The sequence below is a fragment of the Misgurnus anguillicaudatus genome, chromosome 2 (genome assembly GCF_027580225.2).
Source record: "Misgurnus anguillicaudatus chromosome 2, ASM2758022v2, whole genome shotgun sequence".
Lineage (NCBI taxonomy): Eukaryota > Metazoa > Chordata > Actinopteri > Cypriniformes > Cobitidae > Misgurnus > Misgurnus anguillicaudatus.
Window position 1 is genome coordinate 26,500,698 of NC_073338.2, and position 22,844 is coordinate 26,523,541.

Consider the following 22,844-nt stretch of genomic DNA (forward strand, 5'->3'; position numbering starts at 1 on the left):
ACCTTTTTCTGTTTTTTCCTTCAAATTTTGGTTCCGAGAATGTTTTGCTTGATGCTGTTTTTTTAATTTCACTCTGTAAAGACAAAGACTTGTAAATGTTTAATGTTCATTTAACTTTGAACAAAATGTTGCCAGTAAATAACATAAATTTAAATCTACGGTAATTTACCGGCAACTCAGCTGCAATTTCTACGGATTTTTTTGGCAGTGATACCTTATTGTAAAAATACACTATGTCACTTTGGATTAAAGAACATTACGTTGTTCTTGCAATAACAAATGCAGGGTAATACATTTACTGTTAAATGACTTGTTTAACACAACAAACATTGTCACTCGATAAAAAAAAGTATTTTACCTTTTCTGCACCATTTGTCTGCAGCACAGATGATAGGGCTAAAACTATACACTGTAAACAATTAGCTGTAATTATGCAGCTGGATTAGACGGAAAATGTTTCATGTTCATTTAACTTTGAACAAACTGTTGCCGGTAAATAACATAAATGTAAAATCTACAATAAGTTACTACAGCTGCCAGTAATAGTGTAATTTCTACAGATTTTTTTACAGTGTAACTATGGAAACGCAACACCAAATAACAGCCATAATACTACAGTAAAGTGTAGCTACTGTATATCATTAAAGGAAGTTTAAGGGCCATAACATTAAGATAACAGCATCAAGACGTTCTTGTGTAAAATTATACGTAGCTTCATACAGCAGATGGTTCAAGCAACAGTCCTATATATCTATGAAGGAAATGGAGAAAAAAATAGATAATACCGAGGACAATCCGAGCAGTCACAAGAAAAAGCTACGGTATTATTGAACAACCGTTCATAGTGAAGGTTTGTTAAATCCCTACCTGATGTATCTATACATATAGGGTTTGTACTGTGAAGAACATGATCTGTATATTTTGATGCTTAGTACTGTATTTGTAAAAACTGCTTAAGTATTCATAACACGTAATAGCAAGAAGCAAATTAACTTCAATCATAAGCTCCATTGCTTTGACTGAAAAGATTCATATCAGCAATGCTAAATAAATTGTCAGAAAAAATTAAAACATTTATTGGGTATATAAATATATTACATACACGCTACAGATACAGTTAAGTCTTACATACATAGGGTAGTACAGTATTTGCAAAAATCTATACATTATATGGCAGTTTCTTATATATATGAAATAGTCTAACATTTACAAAAAAAATCATGACTTAAAAAAATGTGATAATGACAAGCCTGGAATGTTTGTATATTTTTTCCTTTTCTATTTCTTTAACTGTGAGTTAAAAAAATATTTATTTTTTTTGGAAAATAGTTGAATACCCTTCGTGGTTCTTTACATTTTTCTGGGACGTTTCTAAGATTTCATATATCTTCAAGCAATTTATTTTTGAAAATTAAAAAAGCACAAACGAAACAGAAAAATTAACAAAATAAAAATGCAGTTTATAAAAATACAAAATGGGCCACAAAAATGTATACTTTTTCTTTTCTTTTTTACAAGGACCAACAAGAAAACAAAAACACAAAATGTGTACTATTACCAGAGTTTACTGATACTGGTACAGGACCATACATGGTAATGGGAAATAAAATAAAAAACAAAACAAAAAGAAAACTAAACCTAATAAAGAAGGTCAAAAATGAACTTTTTGACTTTCTACCATATATGTTCAAGTCTGTGTGGGCCAGTTTCTTTAAAAAAGACTTTTCTTAATGCATGATAATCTTGATTTCAAAACAATAGAAACATTGACTAGGAAATACCCCTTTATGAGATAAATCTAATAAAGATTAATGTTTTGCTTTAAAAAGTGCTTCATTTCTGTTAGTTGTCATACTATATATCTCTATATATATATCTCTATATATAATTCCTTAGCAAAAATACTGGAATAAATTCACTATTGCGCTATGACACGATAAAATAAAAAGAAATGCGAAATGTGATTTGCCTCAGAACAGTTGATTGTTTTGCTTCCTTTCAGTGTGAATAGCATGTCAAATTTCACCTCAAAAAGGATTATTCAAATAAATGGCACCATTTTCACCACCAATAAAAAGTGTAGTCACAGATTAAGTTTAACTTAAACTTAAGTTTCTCCTTTTCAAGAAAATCATGTTCGAATTTCTCAAGTAACCCTTTAAATAACAGAAAAATACCTCTGCTTTGGCAAACAGTAAGATAACATAAGCGTTATAACACTTTTTAGCGATGCCAAATTTAGCTACGTAACGTATGCCCCATTACATACAAATAAAAAAAAGGTTAAACATTTGCTACAGTTTCTAAGAGAAGCCGGAGTTTCGGCACTTTGATGAACAGGCGTTTGGTTACATGTAAATATTTCAGCATGGTACAAATAAATGAAAGAAAACAATCAGACTTACTGTATGAATGAAAGGAATGCTGGCCTTAACGGTTAATCTACAATACATAAAAAATTTAACTGAAAAAAAAACATGCTACAATAGAAAAAATTAGTACATAACTACATCTCTTAATTTCTTGAAAAATAAATAAATGATTGCACTTTAATTGCCATTTAAAGTACTGTATGCAATAGATAGTATAAATAACCCTAAAAGAATGATACCTTACTTTCCCATTAACTTTGGCAAAGGTATTCTTGAACTAGTAAACGATTTTGCTTACGGACAACTGGAGCAAGGCACAGCTTAGGCGAGAAACAGATCAAATAAATGCATAAAAAAAACTGCAGACAACGGAATAATGCTACCATAGTGATGACAGCAATATCATTATCATTCGGTATAATGTAGTGTTTGCAGCACCCTCTCAGAAACATAGTATTCACTGTACGTCTTCACCTCTGATAAGTCCATGTCCCTGAGGTACAATACAGGCTGTCAGTCGGGAAAAGAGGCTCCGGCAAGCCACGCCCTGCCTTACACCCCTCCCCTTTTCTTCTTCTAGACAACTGGTCTGCGAGTGGAATTTTAGGAGAAATTCTTTGGGAACTGCTGGTTTGTACCTTTACTTGGCTAAAGATGCGAGCACATCAGGCTGTTTTGGCATGAACATCAGTCCTCATTATAAGGTGCAGCGTGTGGAAGCACCGCTGCTTCGTAAATCATGTTGATCAAGCACCTTAAAAACATACAACTGGCTTTTCGTAGATTAAAAACGATGCAACATTCAATGAGACATGTAGGGCGGTCGATAAAAAGCAAATAGGAAAGTTGAGGCGAAATGGTTACGAACGCAATTCACAGAGTATAAACAAAACTGAAAAACAACCGGTTTCACAGCTACACGCTGGCTATTGTGACTCTAGCCGTCAGCTGGTCCCTTGATCTACAGACAGCACACAAAGCACATTAGCCTAACCAAGTCATTTGGGGGGCAGGTAGACAAGAAAGTAGCCCTGTGTGTGACATGCTCAAGCATGCGCACAAAGACTAGATGGCCGGTCGGGGTCAGCGACCCGTTCTCTTCACCGCGAGGGCGCGTGGCAGCAAAGAGTGTCCACAGACACTACTGACCACAGATTTATGAGCACCATAGGTTGTGAATTGACACGCTCTGAAAGAGATCTCTACTTCAAACGCATTATTTATATTACAATACCTCTATAGAATCTTATAGATTTATATTTGTATCCATATATTAGATAACTGATTCCGTTCTAAGGAAAAATAAACACAATAGCAGCAATACTTAAACCACACTTGGATTGCAACTTGCTTTGGCAGCTTAATGCAGGGGGCTGCACACCAGCCTTTACTACGGTAACAAATATTTAGTGTTTATGTGGTGATGTGCATAATTTATAAAACGTGAACATCGCATGAAAACTGCCTCGAATAGTACTGGGATTGTGGAATGTGTTACGCATTTCGTGGTAAAGCTATGATTCCTTGTATATGGCCGTAACACAAACTGCGTGAAGCGTACAACTATAATAGGCCATGAACGAGGAGAAAATACAATACATTTTCCTCCGAACATATACGTACACTTAAAGGGATACAAAAAAATCAAGCATGCAAAAACAGGCTATCACGTGACTTTTCGTAAGGCTCGATAATGCGATTTTGCTTCACCAAGGCTTTCACAGAGCAAAATCCTCACGCTGTAAAGTTCGAGTAAAACACAGGCAGCGCAGGAAAAGGCATTGTAGAGATAAGAAATAGACAGAAAGCGTGCCTGTATACATAATCAGCCTACAGTACGTTGCCACGCGTGTATATTTAAGTGTGTGTGTGTGTTTGTGTAACGTAAATGTTTCTTTTTCTTGGCTGGCTGCTGTTTCTGTATCCATATATATTTAGCTCACTTCATGAAGAAGTATTCCACCAAAAAGGCGATGAGGAAGGAAAGGGCGGCGAAAGCGCCGACTAGGACCGCTGCGAAGCGTTCGTCTGTGCTGAACATGCCGGTGGGAGTCGTCGTTTCCGTGGAGTTGAGGTCTCCGGGCAGGACCAGCTCCGTGCGGCGGGGCGCGAAGAACGATGATGGGCTCAGGGGTCCGCACAGCTCCTGAGTGCTGTCCTGACAACGACGACACACGTACACGCGAAACCGATAGTCTGTGTTACTGTGCAGGCCAGAGATCTGGAAGGTTGTGTCCTCTCCCTTATATAACTGAAACAAGAAACAAGAGAGAGTTATGATTGATATGATTGAGCACAATATAAAATTGATCACATATATTGCATTTTAAGAATTGTTTTAAGTTTTAAGAATGATGTATATCAGCCAGCTATTAAAGCAACACTATGTAGTTTTTTTACCTTTAAATAATTTCTCACCTTACCTTTAAAAATTATTTCAGTGATAGAACAACTTTAAACTGGACAAATTGTACTGTTGCTGCAACCTGAGCAGCCTCCTAGCTGCTACAAGCACACTCTGAAAGTGGCGGTGGAGGGCAGGAAACACAGCCCCGCCATACCAGGCACTGTTGCACTTTTCAACCACATGGGGGAGCTGTAAGTCATTTTTACATGGAAACTACATAGTGTTGCTTTAAAACAGGATGCTTTCTTCTACAAGGGCACATGCAAGTGTTTCAGCTGAGCCAATTTACAGAGAAAAAATCTTTAAAGAAGTACATTATCTCACTTATTACATAACTATTTGCCACATGAGTACAGAAAAATATATATCTTTTATTAGCTTATTTGTAATAAATGCAAACCAGCCAATTGTGTTCCAACAAAACAAACATATGGTTTAATTAAAATATGGTTTGTAAATAAAATCTCATATATGTTATTAATTATGCATATTTATATTTTTAATATATTCGTATATATTAAACTGCACCTGTAAAGATGACTCACGGAACACGGATGAAGCAGTGTTATTAGTTTAGTCTGTTGTTATTTGGGAACAACAAACCTTGCAATGTCCCCACTGACCAATCAAAATCAAGCATTCCAGAGCGTTGCGTAATTTTTTTTTTATTAACACAATTTGTCCAATTAAGAAAAAAAGAATTTTAAATTCAGTAAATCTGACTGAATCAAGACAAATTAAGTAATTTATAACCTTATCTTTGGGGTTGAGTTCGATTTTCTAGAAACTAATAACTAAAAAACAAATAAAAAATAGTTTGTTGAGAGCTGCAATTCTCAAACGCAGACGTTCCCAAACGTGCCGCAGAGGCTCTACGTGCTGGGGTGTGAAATAGGACGGAGTGCATGGATATAAACAATAACATGAGAGCCTTTCATGAATAACAATGAGGATAAATCACATTACGCATTCACAAATAGTAACACGAGGATGAGGTTTACAAAGGAGCATGTGCATACATATAGGAAAGCTTTTGATCACATCTCTTGTTGTGTTATGTCAATATCATAGATAGCGGTCAGTATAAAATATTCTTTATGGAGCGGGAGCTCTCATATCCTGAAGTACTGATAATGTCATTATGTGCAACAAAAAAGTGCTAGAAGAAAAAGAAACAGAAGATTATTTTTGCCACAGTATAGCTTTTCTATTTAAACTACATGCAAAGAGTTCAGTTAAAAACAAGTTCCCTACTGAAAATTCAAGGAAATCCAATTAAAATGCAAAACAGGACATGTGTTTGACTGACATAACAGTTTTCCTTATGTACCAGGTACTTATGGCCTGTCTGCCAAACAACAGCTGCTAAATTTCATTCCAAAGCCTTACTATGATGATGGACACTTCATTTGTTTACTTTGTAAGAATCACCAATAAGAAGCCAAAACATTCACTGTTTATTCCAGTCACATGGATAAAATGCCACAACATGACTTTTTAATTTGTTTAAACTGAAACGCGCCAGTATTACTTAAAGTAAAACAACACAGTTTTTCAATATTTTACTATGTTCTTACCTCAACTTAGACAAATTAATAAATACCTATCTTTTTTCAATGCGTGTAGTTAAACTTTGTACAGCGCATCGTAAATGTGTTAGCATTTAGCCTAGCCCCATTCATTCCTTAGGATCCAAACAGGGATGAATTTAGAAGCCACCAAACACTTCCATGTTTTCCCTATTTAAAGACTGTTACATGAGTAGTTACACGAGTAAGTATGGCACAAAATAAAATGTGGAGATTTTTACGCGGATATAAAATGAGAACTATAATGTATGGTGGAAGAGCACTTAGTTTGCAGAACTTTGACCTCGCTAAGTTCTCTTTTGATGATTATTATTATTATCTCTTAAAGCTTTGAGCGTTTATCCAGTGCTAGACCACTTATCCTGAACATTTAATTTAGGAAATAGATGAAAAGTTCTATCTTATAGCGCACATCCATGCATATGACTACTAAAGATACAAAACTGTACGAAGTGGCACGAACTTAACAAATGCATGTATAAAACGTCCCTCTTAGCAGAAATGTGCATTTAAAAATTAACGTAATCCAAGCTGTCTCTGGCAATGCTTTTTGACAGCCACCATTTTATTTTCCCATTTGCATATAAGTGTGATAGAGACAAAAATTCCCCCAGCTATTTCAGATCTAGTATGAGTGCAAAAGTATGTATAAATGAATGGTTACCAAAACAAGCCGATAACTTTTCACCAGACACAATCAAACACGACAACAAAACAAACTAAATGTGTCACACAACAGTTAGCTTACTATTTTAAGATTGTTAGTATTTAGTTAGTATTTAGTAGCCGAGTCTGAGTCAAGACAGAGTCTTTGAAGGGTCAAGACTGAGTCTGTTTTTTTTTTTAATACATTTGAGCCCGAGTCAAGACCCAGTCTTTGAGGAAGCAAGTCTGAGTCGAGACCAAGACCATAAAAACGTGATTTTTCATATTCATGATTTAATATCACCCCAGTTAATAATCAAGAGTTAGGCCTACAGACTAAGCTAGATAGAGAATTGTTTAGAGGAGCAGTCTTAACGTCTTAATATGGACTATGTTTTTACTATCATAAAAAAAATCCTACCACATGCATCATCTTCTGCCTATTTTTCCTAGAGATTTATCTCTTTTTCGGCTCTGATGGCAGTATCTTTGCATTGCACTATGAGATGTCATTTTCAAATAATGCCCGTCAACATTGCATTTTATTATTATTGTTATGTGTTGTGTGGTTTTTTATATTAACACAAAAAAAGTGTTGGTCTCGATGACTGAAATTACGAGTCCTTCTCATCCCACTGTGGTCCGAGACCGAGTCAAGACCGAGTCTTTGAAGAAACAAGTCCGAGACGAGTCCGAGAAAGCAGAAATCGGTCGAGACCGGACTCGAGTACTACATCACTAGTCGTGTACTGTTTGCAAAAAAACAGTTATTGTAACCAAATGATTTTCATGACAGGAAAAACACTTGCTTGTGTGTTGTTGGTTAAATAACTCAATGGGCTATAATAGTGTCCATTTAGAAAAACACATCATGGCTTGAAAATGATATGATGATAAATTTGAGCAAATCTGGATGTTTACAACTATTTTATAATTCTGTGTATAATGTAAGTGAATTCCATTAGCTGTAAAATGAATGTACGTGGGCGATAATTACTTTACTAGGATAATGAGAAAATGCACATGGGAATTGTTAACCCTGTAAATGTCAGATTCTCGCTAAATCAATATATTTGCATGCATTAGAATAAAATAAAAAGACTTCATGGAGTCAGAAAGGGTTGGGTGGCACTAACAGACTGCTTATCCATAGCTACCTTGTTCCCACACATTAAACACGGGCATTTTAGAGGCAATGCAAACAGAGGACAGCATCTGTTTCCATTACACATTGACACGAAACACCCACACTCCCCATGCACAAATCCTACTTATCTTTACATGCAAACATCATCCTTCGCAGCATTTAACAAAACAAGGACCAGCAGAGTAACAGGAATCATGTCTTTTATAAAGCGACACAATGCTGGTATGCATCAAGTGTTGGAAGGAAATTTACTATCTTGATGACAAACATTGCCATGTTCAACACCCTGGGGAGACCTGAGAGTTTTCACATTGCCGGTTGGATTTATGTTTCACTAGCTGATCTGCTAATGTGTCCGTTAACATAAACTGAACTTTAAACTTGTGTAAAATCACATGATTTGAGAAGTTATATTACTCTACTTGTGCCTGTGCATTAAATGGACTTTCTCCGTATGCTGTTGCAAATCACAGAAACCATCAGTGAATCTTGAGATTCCTGCGCTTTTCAAAACTGTTAAAAGTGCCAAGCCCTCAGAGGACAGACAATGTGTTTGAAACGCAGGCTATTATTTCCTTCAATAGAATGGAGTATGACAGACGAGATGGTTGTTAGCCTCTATCAAGCCATCAGCGGTTTCATTATCAACACCAGCTGCCGAATACTAATACACTCAGGCAGAGGAGACAGACCTATTGTCCCATTTCAAAACCTTTATGTATCTCACCCTTTCTTTTAATAACAATGAAAAGAGTGAGAAAAAGACATTTTTTGGAATGTGAAATATGCCTGTGGGTGGCAAATGAAATGAAAAACTTGTGATTGACCTACGCAAATTCTGCTATAAGGGAAACTAAAAGTGAAAATGTTAAATAAGCCCAACACAACTAGGTAGCAAATGGTTAAATAACGTCAAACATATAGATAAAAAAACATACCTTCCTAATTAAATTATTTATTTTCATCATTTTAAGGAAATAAAATCTTTAATTGGAAAACCTCAGTTGTTATCCACAATGCTTTGAATCATGGTGATGACAGCAATGTGAAAAAAATAGGTTATGAAAATTTGGCTCCCCCTGCGATGTCAGAAGGGGATAATCCCACCCCTTAATCTGCACTATCCAACCACGGCACTGCCATTTAGTGCAGAGATCAACTAATTTCCATTTAACAGGACACACCCATAAATGGCACATTTTTGCTCACACCTACAAAGTGTCAATTTTAACATGCTATAATAAATTATCTATATAATATTTTGAGTTAAACTTCACATATGTGCTCTGGGGACACCAAAACTTTATTTTACATCTTAAAGTTTTGTGAAATGTCCCCTTTAAAAACTAAAATATGTACGACAAGTGTAACTGTCTAGCATATAGCCTAACATATATGTATATATAAATATATAATAATTATTATTATTATATTAGTTTTATTATTAAAACTCAGTTGCTATCCACAATACTTTGAATGATGGTGATGACAGCAATATTGCAGACAGTGACAGTTTGTTTAGAAATGTGAAATAAGTGTCTGTAAAATGTTAAATTATACACAAATAACTTATATACTCTGTTTTATGTGAATGATAAGAACCTTTGTGTGGCAGATGTGTTGTGTTTACTGCACAAAACAGACCTCGGGCAGAGCTTTATTTTAATAAATGAAGGAAAAAGACCTTTTGAAAGTATAATGTATTTATAAATCAAATCTGAATGTGGCATTTAACAGTAAAGACATTTGCAGTCTTTTTATGGTTGAATTTCATTATCACTGATAAACTCGAAGAATAAAAATAACCCGAAAACGAAACCCAAAATCATTTCAGCAAACTGTGAATGTAAAAACCAAGGACAGTTGAGGGCAAAGGAAATGAAACTTTTTTTTGATTAATACTGTAAGATTCATTTTATGTGCTTGGTGTTTACCTGCTATTGTGCGTTTTGATGCAGTTTGTAAAATATACAGTAGATGCTTTGTTTTCTATATTTCCTGGCCTGTGAAAACCCAGCTAAAGTCATCTTTTGGGAGATTTACTTTTTTATACATAAAACAATCTTACATAATTTAAAGAAAAAACATATAACCTTGATATCTTTAATATTGACTGAGTAAGGTCATGTCAAATATTCAAATCAATGTAAAATGAATAAGTTAATGCTCATTATTAGATCTGATTTTCACAGACAATGTCACTGTCTGACTCAGTCAATAATAAAGATATCAAGGTAATTTTTTTACAGAATGTACTTTACATTATATAGGATAACTTTATATAGAAAACCGTAAATAATTAAAAAAATCTAGCTGGGTTTTCACAGACTGGATCACAAATAAATAAGTATAAGATTGAATGTAAATAAGTATTACAGTTGATCAAGTTGATTGATATTTTAATCCAAAGATAACTCTGATATAAAGGATGAAAAGTCACCTGTTTGTAGTCAGATTCCCTGCCCACCAGCACCTGCAGGATGTAAATGATGGGATCTCCTCTCATTGGTGGAATGCTTTCCCAGCTGACCTCACACACGTTCCCTTCCAACTGTACCACTTTAGGGGCTAAACGAAAAACATATAATATAAGATATAAACATTTACTATACCAATCCCATACATGTACAGGTATTTTTGTTGTCTTTGAAAAAAGATAAATTTACCCTTGAGAGCTGGAGGAACAGACTTGGTTGTATGGAAAGTGTGTATTTCAGAAAACTGGCCCTCCCCTGCCTCGCTTACAGCTTGAATCCTGAGAGAGTAGCTGCTTGACTCGCTTAGCCTCTGTACCTTATATGTGTGGCTTGGGCCTCTGTAGATTGTGACAAACCTAAAACATACATCATTTGATTAGGTTCAATGTTATATTTTGCAACACTTAAGGAAACAGAATGACAAAAGAACACCTAATGGTTGCCGAAATCTGACTTTTTTCATGTTTAAGTGCTCATTTGCATTTTAAAGGACACACCCATAAACGCCTTTTTGCTCACACCTATACCAAGTGGCAATTTTAACATGTTATAATAAATTATCTATATGATATTTTGAGCTAAAACTTCACATATGTTCTCTAGGGACACTAAAGATTTATTTGACATGTTAAAAAAAGTCTTGTGAAATGTCCCCTTTAAAAACTAAAATGTATTGTATGTACAACAAGTGTAACTGTCTAGCATATATAGCCTAACATATATGTAAATATATTGGTAAAACTTTACAATAAGGTTCATTAGTTTACAGTAGTTAATGTAATAACTAACATGAACAAACCATGAGCAGTACATTTGTTACAGTATTTATTAATCTGTGTTAATGTTAGTTAACCTAAAAAAAAAGATATATATATATATATGCAATGCATTTGTTACAGTATTTATTAATCTTTGTTAATGTTAGTTAACCTAAATATATATATATATATATATATATATATATATATATATATATATATATATATATATATATATATATATATATATTAGAAATAAAGCTTTTAATTGCTTGTTCACGTTAGTTCACAGTGCATTAACTATCGTTAACAAGATTTTAATAAAGTATTAGTAAACGATAGTTAATGCACTGTGAACTAACGTGAACAAGCAATTAACAAGCAATTAAAAGCTTTATTTCTAAGATATATATAGAAATAAAGCTTTTAATTGCTTGTTCACGTTAGTTCAGAGTGCATTAACTATCGTTAACAACATTGTAATAAAGTATTAGTAAACGACAGTTAATGCACTCTGAACTAACGTGAACAAGCAATTAACAAGCAATTAAAAGCTTTATTTCTAATATATATATATATATATATATATATATATATATATATATATAGAGAGAGAGAGAGAGGGAGAGAGAGAGAGAGAGAGAGCGAGAGAGAGAGAGAGAGAGAGAGAGAGAGAGAGAGAGAGATAAAGCTTTTAATTGCTTGATCACGTTAGTTCACAGTGCATTAACTATCGTTAACAAGATTTTAATAAAGTATTAGTAAACGATAGTAAATGCACTCTGAACTAACGTTAACAAGCAATTAACAAGCAATTAAACACTTTATTTCTAATAACTATATAGAAATAAAGCTTTTAATTGCTTGTTCACGTTAGTTCATAGTGCATTAACTATCGTTAACAAGATATTAATAAAGTATTAGTAAACGATAGTTAATGCACTCTGAACTAACGTGAACAAGCAATTAACAAGCAATTAAAAGCTTTATTTCTAAGATATATACAGAAATAAAGCTTTTAATTGCTTGTTCACGTTAGTTCACAGTGCATTAACTATCGTTAACAAGATTTTAATAAAGTATTAGTAATTGTTGAAATTAACATTAACAAAGATTAATAAATGCTGTATAAGTGCAGTTCATTATTAGTTCAAGTTAACTAATGTTAACTAATTAACCTTATTGTAGTGTTATAATCATATAATTAGTATTACTATTCAGTCACACAACTGCAATAGTAAAATTAATAATATAATAATATTAATACATAAACAAAATAAAATACCTTATTAAAATATTATTTGAAGGATTTTTCTTTCGCTAGGGTGACTGAAATTATGAATTTTACTGCTTTGACTATTTACTGCCTGAATTTTAAGTGCATCAGTTTAATGTGGTATATTATTGCATATTATATTATGCTCTGTTAACATTAGAAGAGTTTTTTACTAATAATAATGATTGTTGAAACATTTATGCATTTAAGGGTTAAAGCTCTTGTTTTTATGTCAAACAAAGGACATGTTAAACCAGCCCCAGACTTATAAAATCAAATCACTCCTTTCACGGTCTCAATCACAACAAATAAGATTCAGATAAGGGAGTCTCAAATATTTTCTGCTTTTGGCAGTCATCTCTAGGTAACAGGCGAGCGTACCGTGTGACGCCCTACTATAGCCAAACAACATCAATGTATTATTCAAACACCTGAGGTCAACTACACAGCAAAGCAACAGCTGCTTTTTAATGACTGTTTCCAGGGCTTTGCCAATCTTAAGACCTTCTTGCCAACATGATGTCTGCCTAATGAGATGAAGATAACAAACTAGTGACCCCAAGTCCATACTTAAAATTCACACCGAGCTGGGGAATGGAAGGAGGAGAAGAGAATTCAAACCCTTCTTCATTTTCTTCTCTTGTCACCAAAGCATCTTTATCAAAGGCTTGCTTGTTCTGTAAAAAAATTGTGTTTTTTTGTGTGACTATATGAGTCACGTGCAGCTCCAGCTTATAAAACATAGTCAAGACGAATCGATTTTTTAAAAGGAAAAAAGGACAAACTGAGGGGTCCAGAGAGAAGAGGTCTGATAAACTACCTGCTATTTTTCACTTGATGGATAGAACATTGCTAGTTACTATGGCAATCCAACCAGAAATAGGATTCTACATATAATAGCAGAAAGTTCAAAAACAAGGTGAATTGAGTTTAAACTTTTCTAATTGCTCTTTCAGCATTACATTTGGATTAAGCAGCTAAATTGGTAGTCATTAGCACAGCCAAAAAAATAAACAAAACCAACAGTAGGGCTTGGGCACATGCCGGGGGATTTGAAGGGTGCTTGAGCACCTGGCCCTTTGCCCCTGGAAGGCCAAAGTGCCCTTTTGTCAATGATTTTTTTGTAATTAAATGCCTTTTTGTGAAGGCCTGCCCAATTATTAGTATTAGTAAAATTAATTAAAGGTGTAGTGTGTAAATTTTAGCGGCATCTAGTGGTGAGGTTGTGAATTGCAACCAACGGCTCAGTCCACTGCTTACCCCTTGCTTTTGAAAGGTATAGAGAAGCTACGGTAGCCACCACCGGACAAACATGTCATTATTGGAGACAACTTAGTAAAAAAGTTTGTCTGTTAAGGGCTTCTGTAGAAACATGGCTGCACAAAATGGCGACTTCCATGTAAGGGGACTCTCTGTGTATGTAGATAAAACTTCTTATTCTAAGGCAATAAACACCTAACAGTTCATTATGAAAGGTCTTTATACACCCCTGATAAAATAGTTTTGTATATGATTTTGCATTTCTGTCAAGAGATCCTTCTAAAAATTACACACTGCACCTTTAATAATTTAGCCATAAATAAAATGAGTCACATTATGAACAACTGACCTTCCACCGCTCTTGCTACTGCACAGTCATGTGTGTGGTTTGTAATTTCAAAATATGTGTTCGGCGCGTCGAGTGATCATATGTGCATCACATGTTTTGTCAAAATAAGTGAATGCTGCAGACGCGTCTTGCGTGTATTCTGTTTTATCATAAACTGTTTTGACGCGTATGCATCATTGTGGTGATCTTATTTTGACAAGATACATGATGCACATACACTCCCCTAAAGGATTATTAGGAACACCTGTTCAATTTTTCATTAATGCAATGGTGTTATGGTGTGGGGGATGTTTTCTTGGCACACTATAGGCCCCTTAGTGCTAATTGGGCATCGTTTAAATGCCATGGCCTACCTGAGCATTGTTTCTGACCACGTCCATCCCTTTATGACCACCATGTAACCATCCTCTGATGGCTACTTCCAGCAGGATAATGCATCATGTAACAAAGCTCGAATCATTTCAAATTGGTTTCTTGAACATGACAATGAGTTCACTGTACTAAAATGCACCCCACAGTCACCAGATCTCAACCCAATAGAGCATCTTTGGGATGTGGTGGAACGGGAGCTTCATGCCCTGGATGTGCATCCCACAAATCTCCAGTGTTGGCAACGTTACTTTAAAAAAGTAATTAGTTATAGTTACTAGTTACTTCTCAAAAATAGTAACTGAGTTAGTAACTGCGTTAAATCATTATAAAAGTAACTAATTACCAGGCAAAGTAACTATTGCGTTACTTAAAAAATTTTCAAATATTTCAAATAACTTGGATGCCCCCAATATAACATTTGTTGAATGAATTAGACACTAAAAAGAAACCACTAATTTTGTCCCTTACGAAAATTAACCATGGTTTTGCTACAGTTAAAACCAAAAAACATGGTTACTGCAGTAAAACCATGGTTACCACAAAATAACCATGGTTTTGACAACAAACCATAATTATTAATAATAATAATAATGCATTTTATTTATATTGCGCTTTTCTTATACCCAAAGGCTACATCAAATATAAAATAAATGTATAAAAAATGAAAATACATACAAAAATAAGAATACAACAATAAATTAAATTAAATTAAATACAACAATTGTCACAACCAGACACCTACACCATCATAAAAAGATGATGTTTTTTAAAACTTATTAATGTTGGGGCCGTCCTAAGAGTTACTGGTAGTGCATTCCACAACCTGCCACTGAAAAGGCTCTTTCACCCATTGTCTTTAATTCACTATGGTTACTGTAGTAAAACCATGGTTTTACTGATAGCAATCAATACGACAAAAAACCATGGTTACTGCACTTTTACCACAAAAACCCCTGGTTAATTTTCGCAAGAGGTGGCAGCATGTGACGATGTGGGGTGCTTTATTAGATCAGAATTACAGACGTGAAGAGGCTCTTTCTTACTCTGCATAAGTTGCACATTACATAAACGTTCTTGCGTTTCACCTCAACGATGGAATAGTAGTGCTTATTATACGTTGTGTTTGCGACTGCTACCTTTGAGTTTGTTGTACTTGTCATCGCTCTGTCATTGCGGGTGTGGGACTCGCGGACTGCAGCGTGAGGTCCGGGCTGCCTGTGAGTGGCTAGCAGCATCAACCGCTGCTCGTTGAGAAGAGAGAGCGATACATGCTCTCGCGTCGCGTCAGTCTCCAACCACGCCAGAAAAGATCGCTCGATTTGTCCTAGTCGCTTTTAGTAAATAAAGTCGCTTAAGTTAGAAAGTTGCTAAACCTAGTAACAAAGTCACCAAGTTGGCAACAGTGCACTGAACTTCTCGACTGTGCATGTGTTTGCGTATGATCTCTGCCTGACTCTGGTTGGCTAGCGATGGAAATTAAGCCAATGATCACCGCTTATGTGGTTGTCCCACCCCCTCTAACACACACCCACCAATCAGCATCAGTTATGTGTCTCTCAGCCCCCAACACACACACACACACACACTAGAGACAAACATTGCCTGTCTGCATGAGAGAACCTACTCTGGTGAAAATCGCTTTAGTGAGATTAATTATAGTAACGCGCAGCATTTATTGTCAATAACGGTAACGGCGTTATAACGGGAGAAACGGTAATTTATTTGATTACTCGTTACTGAAAAAAATAACGCCGTTAGTAACGCCGTTTATTTATAACGCCGTTAGTACCATCACTGCAAATCTCCATCAACTGCAAGATGCTATCCTATCAATATGGGCCAACATTTCTAAAGAATGCTTTCAGCACCTTGTTGAATCAATGCCAGGTAGAATTAAGGCAGTTCTGAAGGCGAAAGGGGGCCAAACACAGTATTAGTATGGTGTTCCTAATAATCCTTTAGGTGAGTGTAGGTTCACATTACACAACAATATTTTGAAAACATGAGCATGACACTGCATCACCAGCCGCCACTGCTGTCTATATAGATTTTTATGTCTTAATCCATTTGCAAGGAAAATATAAGACTTAACATAGCCTTTTTTATCTTTTTTTTGCATCTATATTGATAGTCTATGTGTGTCAGCAAGGAATTTTCCATATCCCCATTTTATACTTTGAGCACCTGCCCCTTCAAAAGCTCTCTGCACAGCCCTGCAATAGCAGTAATTGGTTTATTTAAATTGTTTATTGTTTGATCTGATCAGGGTTTTTGGACAATGAAAGATTATGTTACCAAATAATAGTGCTCTGTTTAAAACTGCGTCTGGGAAATTCAATTCTGTGACCTTCACAGAATGAGACACAATGAACAACTGAAAGGCAGAACATTTAACATGCATACTATATGATACATTTTAAATATACATACAGTACACTCATATTACGATACATATATTTATTATGAGGTTTTATTTAATTATTATTTATTTGGTTAATACTTATGAGCTGTTTAGATACAAATGATACAACTGTTGGCATACAAAAGCTGTTACGTCCAAATTAACGTAAATTTGACTTTCTTCATTTTTGTAAGTCGCTAGGATAAAAGTGTCTGCTACAGTAAATGGCTGAATGTATGTATAATGTGCAGCATAGCATGGTTTGTAAAATGTGTAGTTGAGATCTCTTCAAAACCTGATTAGAAAAAATATCTTTTGACTCTATTTAATCTCATTGCTGTCTACCCGACATGGAAAGAAGTGAAGTATTTTACTTAAAGTACAGAAAAGTGATATTTAAGTAAAAAAAGTACTTAAGTGCTTTTCTTTGGAAAACATTTACTTTACAACATCCCTAAGCTTTTACTTGAACAAATTACATATCAAATTTCATTTAATATAATTACATTAAAATCTCGTAATTTTACTTCCGTAAATAAAAGTATTAGATCTTGTAATAATGAAATGCATTCGAGTAAAAAGTATGATATCATGCTTTGGAATGTAGTGAAGTAAAAGTTTTCCAAAGAAAAACACCTGTGATAAAGTACAGATACTTGGAAAGTGTACTTAAGTAAAAAATAAACTACTGTTCACCTCTGTTATATAAGAGAAACAACAGATAGTCCATTGGAAATTTGTATGATGTATAAACTACAATAGGTCTATGTTAATTTTTTTAATACAGAAAATGCTTTTCTCTGCTGTCCATTTGTGGTAAGTGACATCTGGCCAAAGAGATTAATTAGAAAATTAACCAAACTAACAATAAAAGCATTTTTGAAATTGCTGGTTGGAAATGCATTATGTTTTATTAGATGCCCATCTGTCAGGCTCACTGCCGCTCACAAACAACTGCCAACATGCCAGTTTGCCAAAGAAAACAATCAACAGTTACAATTACATTTAGGACACGAGTCAAACTGAGACTTGTGTAGGTTAAACAGCAGTGGCCTGTGTGCTGCATACTGTATATTGGATTAAAAAAAGGCCAAAACGCTGATTAAAACTTTAAAAAATACATATTCTTTAAAGAAAACAAAGCTTTCGTTTAGTTGTTTAGCAAAAAAAAACCTACACACAATTTATTTTGGTATTTAATCATGTTTTTATCTCAATAACACTAAAATGAGCCTCAGCTCACCTTGACCAAATAAAACGAGTGCCCACAGTCTGTTCTCAAAGGTAATTCAATTTTCCTCCTATCTGCGCATCTGCAGATGTTCATACAGCACGACAGAGCCAAACTCACCTTCTGTTCTTGTCCTCCATCTGCAGGTTGTAGATCATCTCATCTCCAAGCAGGCTCTTGGCATTGCTGCTGTCTCCCCATTTGAGTTTGAGGCTCTGGGGTCCAGCGGCGGTGCACTCCAGCCGGGGAGGGACGGGGGGCAGCTGTCTGGTGCGGGCCAGCAGGGGAGGGCTCAGGGGACCAGCACCAATCTCATTGACTGCCTGAATCTGAAGACTGACAGACAGACACAGTCCGGCGTTACTACACACTTCTGACTATGACTTCATACTTGTTTTAGAGGGATGTTTTTTTATTTATTGACGAGAACAAACTATTGAGTAGGATCCTGTATAGTAACAAAGGTCTGTCAATTCTATGAGTGAGAATTGGCATACATATATGAGTAAAGTGCTCAGTATGAAAATATATTTCAGTCTGGCCATCATAACTGATGCATGAAATTGTGGAGCATGTGTGCCTTATGCAGAGCAACGTCTTTGGTTGCCATTACTAAAGTAGTGAACTAAAAACAGTTTCTGTGTTTCTCTAAATACGTTTTATGTGTATGAGAGTAGGGCTGTCATTGTTATGAAATTTGGCTGACGGTTAATTGTCTAATAAATTTTGGCGATTAAGATGAATAATTATCTGTTTTATTGCCTTGACATTTAATTCTAATACTTTTTTGTTTGTTTATGAAATAATTTTCACACATTGTTGTGATTATTTTAATTAAATATTTTGCAATGTTTACCTACCAGTAAATATTAATACACATAACACATATTTTAAAGTAATCTGATTATGTCTTATTTATACAGGCGCTGCAGCTCCCCCTTGTGTTTTTTAGAGAGATGTGCAATCATTGCGGTGATCTGAAATCATCGCGATGAGGTCAAACAATCGCGATGAGGCGATTATTTAATCATTGTGACAACCCTATATGAGAGGAAAATCAATTTCTTATTATCAAGTTAGCAATTCCTAACAACCCATTCATCAGAACCTTTTAAAGACATAAGACATCATTTCTGTCATTCTCTGAAGAATACATACAATTTGAATATTACAAAAATTTACCAAATCAGTATTTGGAGAGGTAGTGTAAAAGCATGCTTATATATACACATGTATGCATTTTGGCAGACGCTTTTAGACCTGTTGCTTTAATGATGCAATCCTGTACCACTGAGCTTTACATGAGCACATATGTGACACCGCAGTGCTTCATGTATGTATTGTAACACAACCTATTCTGCCACTTTGCACTCCTGTCACTGCTGTTTATTCTACATGTGCAAATGATTCATATGATCATCTTCTTCTGAATATGCATGTATGCATATAGTGTGGGTGAGACTCGCATTTGTTTATGAACAGATCAACAGATGTGCCCTGGATTTACTGTCAACCACAGGTATTACGTTGCATTTCCTGGACAAACATTGGGTTTTTAAAACAAACCAAACCCAGTCTCGAGTGATAGATATATAAACCCCAAAACAACAACATTTCTTTTAGGTGAGATGCTATCTTGGTCGCATCTCATAAAGAGCTTCACCTGATGTTACCTCGGTGTGAATTGAGGCATTTCATCACCGCCAACGTGAGAAATAATCGTCTATGTCATGGCCATGAGATGCAGAGATGCTCACTCACATCCTTAACTTTCACCTTGGGGAGTTTATTCAATATTTGAGGGCTGTAGGGCTTGCAAAGCTTTGCCCAGCACCTCATTTTTCATGAATATGCCCTGCCATATTATTCAATCAAATGGAAACAAATTTAATATCTGGGCTTTCGAAAACAGGGGGTTGGATTAACAGCAGCTCATCCAGCACACAAGACTCTTCGCTTGACATTTAACTGAAAACAAAACATACTTTAACCTTTCATGAGATTTCATTTATTTGTACCCCCCTAATGACAAAAGACATCATCAGTCTAAGAGAAGATGGTCATACGAGCTGCTTCACACCTGATTCTTTGAATCTTTATGACACATATTTGACATCTACAGTGCATCCACAGTACTGTATATCAATTATGATGCATCTTTGCTTGACATTTAGCCTACTTTAAAGCTCAACTGCATAACATATGCTGGTTGACTCATTCTCTTAACATTTGACTTGTGTATTAAACATAAGCCCTAAGGTTTTGTGTTTAAATAAGGTAAATAAAGCAAAGAGGATGGAGAAATAAAGAACATTACACTTCTAGGCTACTCATAACAATGCAAGAACATATCAGATGAATTCTGTTGTTGGGATTTTTGTGGTTTTTGAAAAAAGAAATGCTCCAAAAATTGAAAAACAATAGATACAAAAATTAAGAAAGGAATGTGATCTTTGTTGGTCTTTCACTAACAAAATAAAACAGCATTACCACGGTTAGATCTGTGGTGGGGAATGCTAACCAAGAGGAAGCCAGACAGCAAAGACAAATACAATAGATAGCAAATAGAAAGGGGTTGTAAACAAAAAAAAGCCTTTTTTGCCCATAACATGAAAAATGAACATGGGAGGACTGCATCATAAAATAATATTAGTTTTTATCTGATACACTTTTGCTCCACGGTTTTTATATTTCATGCATTCCACAAAACAGAAGCTAGTTTATTTCGACATTGACATTCCGGGCTGTTTATAACCAAACTCGTTCATCATTGGGATTCAAGAAGGACTGTTTTTCTGTGCAACCCAATTTGTTGAAGAGTAGGACTCTAGTTGCGATTTGGAGTGGTCAGAAATCCTTCATGTGGAGAATATCACTGTAAAAAATGCATTGTTGCACTTAAATTTTTAAGTTTAATCAAAATTAAATTTACAATTAATTTCAACTTTCTTGACTAGAGAGGAGTTGCTATAACTGATAAAAATTAAGTTGAATTAGCTTATAGGTAGCGGAAGATTTTCTTTTTCTGGGTGGATCATCTAGACTATTAGTCATCCCAGATGTCAATCATTCTGATGATATGTCGACGTAAGGCCGTCGTACGTGCTCGTCCCTAGGTTCGCTTTCTGCACATGCGCACTTTTCAACCATTCATTGAAGCTCGTGTTCTCACTGTGTTTTTTTTTTTCAAAATGTCTGAGGGTCGCAAGAGTAAAAGTGTCTACGAATTGTATGACAAGAAGAGAAAGGACTATGAAGAAAGAAACAAGACCAGAGTGTTTTTGGGAGTGTTTTTCACACACTTGCGTGTGCTAATAGGACAGGATGGGCTTGCCACGCAAAGTTTCTACTTGACAGGTAAAGTTTGTCATGCTATTTGGAGAAATCCATTTAAAATCACTGCTAGTAAAAGTTGATGTAAGCTATGATTAGCGATGCTAGCCCTGGCACGAGCCACGAACCGCGCAGACACTGTAAACATGCCGACAGCAACTTGTAAACAGAGCGAAGAGGAAGTAGAGTGTTGCGCATGTGCATTTTTTTAAAAAGTGGAGGGGCGATTCTTTTAAATAATTCAGGAAAATCTTCTGCTACCTTTAAGTTCTTTCCATTTTATTTTCACAATTTATTGCAATTCCTCACAAAAAAATTCAGGAAAGCTAAAATTAATTATAATTTCAAATTGTTTCAACTTAAAAAAATTAAGTGCAACAATGAATTTTTACAGTGTAATTGTTATGCTTTTTTTAAATAATGCGCACAGACGCTTTCAATTCCCAATCAGAGAGACGCCCAACACGCTTTTGTAAAAATGACACACTTCAATAAATTGCAGCAGTTTTTTTGAGCTACAAAGATGAATTTAGCATTTATTGTAAATATAGTGATTTTTGTTTGGGAAATGTAACGTATGTTTCTTTAATGATGTTAAACAGCCCAAAAAAAGACTCATACATGCCCCCAGACGTCATCACTGAAATCATCATCAATTACACTATTAAAGAACTAAAACAGCAAATATGACATTGCATATGCAATATTATGAACAGGACCTAAACACAGCGGGCGAAACACAAGTGGGCAAAAAGAAATGTATTATGTTAGGAGAGGGTGGATACAAAATTAAACGGCTAAATAAGTGACGTGAATCTCTGTAATTCAGTGGCTAAAACAAAAGCTCTCTGACAAAAACATCGGTTGCGTAAGTCAGGTGGCTGGATTGGCGATATGCACGGTGCGATGGCCCCATGCAGGGATAGACGGTCTTATTTGGGTGTCACCACCGAAGTTGGTCATTAACACGCTGTTGTTTACCTCCTGCACACCAAACAGGCAGAGGTGGTAATGTGGTTGTGGCGTCACTCTTCGCTCAAATGGACAACTCTTTTTAATCGCAAGACGACCTGAATGCAAATGAGAGACCGTCTGAAGTGTAACGGCTCACTGCAGGATGCAGATTAGTCTCAGAGGGAATTGGAAGCTTAGTGGTTGTGAGTTAAGATTTTTAAGTGCTGTCCCATACAGCAAGAGTGCTTAAAAAATGACAAGATAAATTGATTT

General features: G+C 35.3%; 1 protein-coding gene across 3 annotated transcripts in view; it reads right to left on the reverse strand.

Annotated features, from left to right (window-relative positions):
- Positions 1-1,048: 1,048 nt before the first annotated feature.
- The window catches only part of fndc3ba (fibronectin type III domain containing 3Ba), a 152,053-nt gene continuing 130,257 nt past the window's right edge, over positions 1,049-22,844 (reverse strand). For all 3 annotated transcript variants that reach the window (XM_055202173.2, XM_055202170.2, XM_055202171.2), the window contains 4 exons: positions 18,405-18,620; positions 10,827-10,993; positions 10,601-10,728; positions 1,049-4,623 (listed from right to left, as the gene is read on the reverse strand). In XM_055202173.2, the coding sequence (XP_055058148.2) occupies positions 4,312-4,623; positions 10,601-10,728; positions 10,827-10,993; positions 18,405-18,620 (823 nt within the window). In that variant the 3' untranslated portion in view covers positions 1,049-4,311. The remainder of the gene's footprint in view (positions 4,624-10,600; positions 10,729-10,826; positions 10,994-18,404; positions 18,621-22,844) is intronic.